At 34.1% G+C, this 7,182-nt stretch overlaps 1 protein-coding gene across 1 annotated transcript; it reads left to right on the top strand.

Moving 5' to 3' along the window:
* Positions 1-405: 405 nt before the first annotated feature.
* LOC144958229 (uncharacterized) lies at positions 406-6,492 on the top strand. The gene is made up of 4 exons (XM_078890064.1): positions 406-535; positions 5,017-5,196; positions 6,032-6,138; positions 6,367-6,492. Exons 1-4 carry the CDS (start codon positions 436-438, stop codon positions 6,490-6,492), a joined length of 513 nt encoding a protein of 170 aa, XP_078746190.1. The 5' UTR covers positions 406-435.
* The last annotated feature ends 690 nt before the right edge of the window (positions 6,493-7,182 follow it).

The raw sequence follows: 7,182 nt of genomic DNA, 5'->3' as shown, positions 1-7,182 counted from the left end.
TAATAATAATAATAATAATAATAATAATAATAATAATAATAAGCATATTTCCATAGTCCCTTTCGTCGAAACTCAAGGCACTTATAAAGTAACAAGACCTTGTCTACACAGAATACACCAACACTGCGAGACCAAATCAACCAATATCGAAACAAGAAGATCATGAAGAATGTAGGAAAAATTATCGATATATATATATATATATATATATATATATATATATATATATATATATATATATATATATATATATATATATATGTGTGTGTGTGTGTGTGTGTGTGTGTGTAGTAAAATCGAATAAATGAAAAGTCAATCAAGAAAGTATTTAATAAAAAATGATATGTTACTAGACGTTTTCTTTGAAAATATCTATAGAGCTCTAAAATCTTACAGACTGGGTGAGATCATTCCAAAAATGGAGGCCATTCTGTTATGAGATTGCGTAGTGATTTCATGCATACAGATATGATACGTACAGCACATTTGTATTACACGCTCCTACTCATTAGAATCTGCCCAGTCATCAGTCAAGGTAAATACAAATTTATTGTCAATGTGTTGTACTCCTCGTAGACAATGGGGGCGATCTATTGATGATGATGTGCGCTTAGTTTCAAAAACTCACAACATCCGCCATCCGATATATTCTACCAACACAGAATACTAAGATAACATTTGACGTTTATAGTCTTGAGATCGAAAGAACGAAATTGACGTCACTCAGTCTCAGCTCTTTGTTATTGTTTTTAGGCAGCCATTTTTATGAATAGTTCTCACTAAATTGTATTAATCAGATTATAAACGTTTATGTCATACACTTCTATGTGTGTTGGTACATTGCATACCCGACTGGCAGATGTTATGAGTGTTTTGAATAAACGCAGAGCATCAATAGAACGCTCCTCATTGTAACTCGTTTTCCATACATATATTATGTGATTGTTTGCAAAGTATTGGATACAAATGTACGTGGACTACGGCTGATAGTTTCACTCCTCAAAACTCTCATCAATACAGGTTTTATTATAACGCAAGAAATAAAAGCCACAGGTTGATTATGTACAGTCAATTCCAAAAGATGTTCCACAGCTTCGAATGATTATTTAACACTGATAATCTCTTTGATATTTACATTTTATATATGGTTTGAAAGCTGAAAAAATCACTTTTAAGTAGTCATGATTCGGAGTAATTGGGTGCCAGCTTTTAAGAAAGGAGAGCATTTAAAAACCATTGAAAAAATATCGGGAGTCGCAAATTGACAATGGAATTATACACAATATTTTAACATTTTTTTAAATGAAAGTTATTTTTTTTGGTCCTTACCAAACGGTGCAAAACTGGTACGAGGTAACCAAACACCATTTAAAATGCAATTTTTTTGATGGACATCACAATGCATGTTGATTTTTGTTGTTTATTCCAATTCAAATCTTTACCAAGCAAGTTACTACCATTATCAAAGCGTTTGAATAGCCATAGCCAACAATGACAAGACTCATTGGTTAGGAAAGATACCCATTAATTGGTAAGATTGAGGCACAAGAAACTCATCATTCAGTTGGTAAAATCTTTACTATTTCATTGACAACGGTATCTAAAATTGTCAAATTGTTTTAAAGGATACGGGTTCTTCTAAGAATCATCCAAGAATTACTACCGAAGATGTTGCAACCATTAGAAAAACATGAACAATAAATACCATTCAAAACAGCTATTGTTTGGCCGGCCGTCATGAACGCTGGAATTAGCACAATGGTCCAGGGTGCTATTTACCGACAAACCTAAATTTGAAATCAATCCTGTCAACAAAAGAACGAGGTATTTTTAAAGAATAAACCACAGATATGATGACGATAACATCCAGAAATTACGAAACAGAGGATATGGCGCTGTCATTGTCAGGGATTGTAACCAGACGAATGTCTCCTCCATAAGTTGCAAAGTGGTCCATAGAGGGAAACATTTTAAAAATCTCTATTCTCTTCTGGCACTTTTCTACTCACTTCATCGCTTGTTGTTTCCATAGAGGCTTCCAACCGACTGATTCAGTCTTCCATAGGTTTGGTAGATGAAGCCAGGTCAAGAAATACAGAGGTCACATCACTGAAAGCATCCCGTATTGTGATATTTTTTCCTTTGAGGCAGAGCACCCTGTTAAAGCATGGAAGATCGGCAGTGCGTCCATGCTCTCTGCTGGAAGTCTGGGGCTACAATATGAAGAAAATACTTTCCTGAGCTAAATATAATATAACGTATAACATATGGAATAGGGCGAAATAGGATAAGATCCCTTGAATGACCTTAATATTAATTGTAATGCTAGAAATCTATTGATTGTGAAAGATTACAATAATGATACACGTGGTAAAGATAGTATATCAACTTAAATCTACGCATGTGTTTGTGATGGACAAACATATATTATATCTTTAACCGCGACATGCAAAACACACACAAACACACGCACACAGACACACACTCATACATCCATACAAAAAAAGATAACCATGATAAGGTAACAATGCATAATATTTACATACAAGATTGAAAGCCATGTCAACAGTAGTACAAACAAGTATTATTCGTCATATATAAATCTCTCAAAGCTCCCAAGAATTTTGCTTCCCAGCGAAGTGAATAGCGAGCACAACCACATCAGTGGTCCCCGGTTCTTATCATAAGTTCTTAAATCCCTTGTTGAATGCAATCTTTGGCATGCAGACATAATTGTTCGTCAGCTTCTTCTTGTTTTCAATCATCCATGGCAGACACATCGGTTGCAGTTGAAGTGCTGATGGCTTCCTTGTGATAAGTTGTGACTACGATTATTTCACATACACACATACATGACACAAACACACACATACACAAACACACACATAGACCGACACATATGTATTTTCAAAAATCAATCATAAAATCTCCTGTAAAATAATTCAGTCTTAAGCTTCTTCTTAAATGTTGGAACCACTAAGAGTAGTCTTTGTTCTAAAACTGAGCGAGTTCCACAGACGTGGAGCTGTACAGTTTAAAGCTGTGTGATGAAAATTGGTAATGCAGTTTATTTCTTTACGAATAAGAGATTCTGACGTTCTTAAGACACAACTAGGTGTATTTCAATAAGGTCCTGTAAGTAAGAAGGACCTACATTAGTAAAACATTTATATGCGTATAAAGAATGTTGAATTCTACTCTGTAGTGAACAGGGAGCCAGTGATGGTCATGTTAAGTAGAAGTAATGTGCTCTCTCAAGTTTTTAAGAGTAACAAGTCTGGCTGCCTCATTTTGTATCTTCTGCAGTCTATCGATAGAATACTTGTGGCAACCAGGCAAAAAAGCCTTACAATAATATATTCTAATACGTATAAGAGGGGATTCAAATAATTTCGTTATATCAATATCCAGCATGGATCTTACAATGGAGATTTTCTTCAACTAAAAATTATAATTTTGAATAATTTTATAAATATGAATTTGCATTTTAATTTTACTGTCAAACTAAACACCAGGATTTCGGACACAGTATTTAGATATGCTTATTATACAACCTGCAATAGTGATATGGGTAGACGATATTACATTTTTGGAACAGCAGTTTTCTAACAATAGTATTTAAGTTTTTTAATTGTTTAATTTCAATTTGTTAATTTTCATCCAGTCTTCAACGGCAATGATACACGATTCCAACTTTCGAATAACTTCGTGCTCATGACATGAGTCAATAGGAAAGTAAACTTGTGTATCGTCAGCGTTAAAATGAAAACCAGCAGAAAAAGAGCTAATGATATCATTCAGAGGTACAGTGCAAATTGTTAATAATAGAAGCCCTTAGACCGATCCTTGTGGAACGCCAAAGATATAGGAACAGCATCAGAGACATGCTTAAAAATAAGGAGGCTTTGTACATATATTCCATATCCATGTTCACTCTTTCGTTAGTATTTTCACGATCATGGGCTTCAGGTAGTCCCTACCGTTTTCAGAGACATGTTTGTGATTTATGCTAACAAACTGACCCCTTCCACCCAGATAAGAATAAAACCAATATTATATATATATATATATATATATATATATATATATATATATATATATATATATATATATATATATAATATATATAATAAAAGCCAAACCCATGAAATAATATTGCTCAACCTTTTGATAAAAGGATATATTTATAAGATATTTCAAGTATAATTATGATCAACTTCTACAATATTTTTTGAGCATTCGCTCTCATTAAGAAGTGAAAGTGAAAATAGATTGTTGTGTTTATCGCACTATTTCCTCTTCGCATCTATGTTGGTTCGTAATCATATAAAAGGCGTTTGTTTAAATGTCTGCATGAAGATAATAGTTCGTTTCTTCTATTGAGTGTTGCCATGTTCGGTCTTGTGAAAATGAAGAATTTTTCTTCCAAGTAGAGATTGTAAATCTTAAAAGAGGGGGAGTACGACTGTACTTTGGAGATGCTTTTCCATGTAATGCTGTGGTGTATGTTTTTTCTTTGAGGTTCCAAATGTGTTCGCTTAGTGTAGTAGAATGTCGTTTATGTATGTTTTTGAAGGAATATTTATGCAGCTTGTATCTGGTTTTGAATGAATGAACTTTCAGGGAGGCCAATGTATGTTTCTTGTTTTGGTGTGTCTATGACGTGTAACTGTGGCTTGATAAATAACGTTTTGAGTGAGGCAATTGCCGTTTAATAGGATGTTGTTAGGGTCCTGTAGTTGCATTATTTCTCTGGGTTGTTTTTGGGTTGAGCTGACTGTGATAGTACGATAAACACAACAATCTAGTTTCACTTTTACTTTCTGATGAGAGTGGAAGCTCGAAACAATATTGTATACGTTGATCATAATTACACCTGAAGTATTATACACACACACACACACACACACACACATATATATATATATATATATATATATATATATATATATATATATTATATATATATATTATAAGAAAATAATTATATAATTATTTTCTTCTATGCATTCAAAGGAGGCGTTACAGAGAGAGTGTATGAAAAATATAAATCGGTTTACGTGCAATCGGCTAAAAAGTATATTGTCGCCTTCCAAGAAGAGACTGATTGTTCCTCTGCATTTGAAGCATGTGAAAGGATTGGGGGTCAAGGACTAATAATACGTGACGATGCCACACAAGAAGCTGCATTAAATTGTACGTATTTCTGTAGGTAAATAAATGTAAATAAGTGATTCATTGAAAACATATTTCTTGGTCTTTTAGTGTAAGTGGTGCAACTGTAGGTCAATTATGTGGATAAAAGTGCTAAACTAAATACTATTTGTTTTCAAATCAAACAATTGTTGGCTGAAGAAGGGTTTTGAGCCCAAAAGGTTCATTTTTTGGTATGCTGAGATGCATAGAGATGAGGCATTCATTATTTCAACCCTGCAAAATGTAGGTCAGCTCGGGAATCGTTCCGTTGACGTCCTAGCAACTATCCTGGAAAGTCTTATCATTTCATAATAAAAACAAAATTAAAGAATAACGTTTTTTACTCATTGAATCAAAATCAAAATTTTATTCAACGATTTCAGAATATTTACGCTCATTTTATTGGCTTAAAAATAGGTGGAAATGACGGCTTTCTAGAATAACCTTTTTGTGGGTATGAATACAGGTCCAATGAAAAAAAGGAAATTCCAAGTGATATGCTTAGATGACAAAGTAAATATTTTCTAAAATGATCTCAGTCGATAGTTTGAATTCATTGCAAATGAATCAAAGAATTTTACTTGATGGGATAGAATAAAAATATTCCTTATAGTAAAGGATTAATAAATTCTGCATTTTTACTGCACATCAACACTCACTCGCAAACGCCTGGTGTTAAGTGCATGATAAAATTACAATAAATAGACGTGAATGAATCTTAAATAGTTTATTTTCTTTAATGTAAATGACACAGATATTACATTCACTTTACTTAAATAGTATTTTTTAAAACTTTCACGATTGACATTATTGCCTATTTTAATACCTTTTCTAGATACAAAGAAGACTCTTTGTAAACCGGGGTCCAATTATCTACATCATTGGATAGGATCAAGGATTAATCAGGCAGGACAGTATCACTGGGTGGACGGAACAAAAGTGGTAAGTTTGTTTTTGTATCATTAACCCCCAACCCCACTGTTACCAAAGGAGATACATCGATTGAAAAGTGTAATTAGGGGGTAAATAAGATTTAACAAATAGGAATTTGTTCTTATGGTGACCAGAAATGTGAGATTTTACGGCTTGTCCGTTTAAGATATTATATTCAAGCTCTTCATAAAAAAATTTGGATTATAAAATTAAAATTGGTTTTGGGATTTTTTGTAGAAGGCGGTTATTTTGAGTTGTCGGATTGGGATATATGGGACAGTCAGGTCTTGGATAGAAGAAGATGGACGGACATTTAAAGTATTGAGGCCATGGAAAGCACAGGTCTTGGATGACAGAAGATGAATTGACATTAAGATTATTCAGGTAATGCAGGTCACAGCTCTTGGATGATAGAAGATGGACGAATATTTAGAGTATTGAGGCAATGGAGGGCACAGGTCTGGGATGACTGAAGATGAATTGACATTTAGAGTATTGAGGCAATGGAAGGCACAGGTCTGGGATGACAGAAGATGAATTGACATTTAGATTAATGAGGCAATGAAAGGCACAGGTCTGGGATGACAGAAGATGAATTGACATTTAGATTATGGAGGTAATGTAGGGCACAGGTCTGGGATGGCAGAAGATTAATTGGCATTTAGAATAATAAGGCATTGAAAGGCACAGGTCATGGATCGAAGAAGATGAATTGACATTAAGATTATTGAGGTAATGTAGGGCACAGGTCTGGGATGGCAGAAGATTAATTGACATTTAGAATAATAAGGCATTGCAAGGCACAGGTCATGGATGAAAGAAGATGGACGGACATTTAGAGTATTGAGGTAATGTAGGGCACAGGTCATGGATGGGAGAAGATGGACGGACATTTAGAGTATTGAGGCAATGTAGGGCACAGGTCATGGATGAAAGAAGATGAACGGGTATTTAGAGTATTGAGGCAATGTAGGGCACAGGTCATGGATGAAAGAAGATTATCGAGGCAATGGAGGGCAATAAAACAATCAATTCTGGCTTTCACTGGAAATC

Source organism: Berghia stephanieae, chromosome 12 (assembly GCF_034508935.2).
Source record: "Berghia stephanieae isolate SIO BIC M18660-M18661 chromosome 12, UCSD_Bste_1.3, whole genome shotgun sequence".
Taxonomy (NCBI): domain Eukaryota; kingdom Metazoa; phylum Mollusca; class Gastropoda; order Nudibranchia; family Aeolidiidae; genus Berghia; species Berghia stephanieae.
The sequence above is the reverse complement of the archived record's forward strand: the minus strand, read 5'-3'. Positions and strand labels throughout refer to the sequence as shown.

What these genes read in the sequence shown, in the direction of transcription:
- LOC144958229 (XM_078890064.1), top strand. Translation starts at nt 436, where the DNA reads ATGAGATTGCGTAGTGATTTCATGCATACAGATATGATACGTACAGCA. An exon ending in ACAAGAAGCTGCATTAAATT is followed by an intron (nt 5,197 to 6,031) that starts GTACGTATTTCT and finishes TACCTTTTCTAG; the next exon opens with ATACAAAGAAGACTCTTTGT. An exon ending in GGGTGGACGGAACAAAAGTG is followed by an intron (nt 6,139 to 6,366) that starts GTAAGTTTGTTT and finishes GATTTTTTGTAG; the next exon opens with AAGGCGGTTATTTTGAGTTG.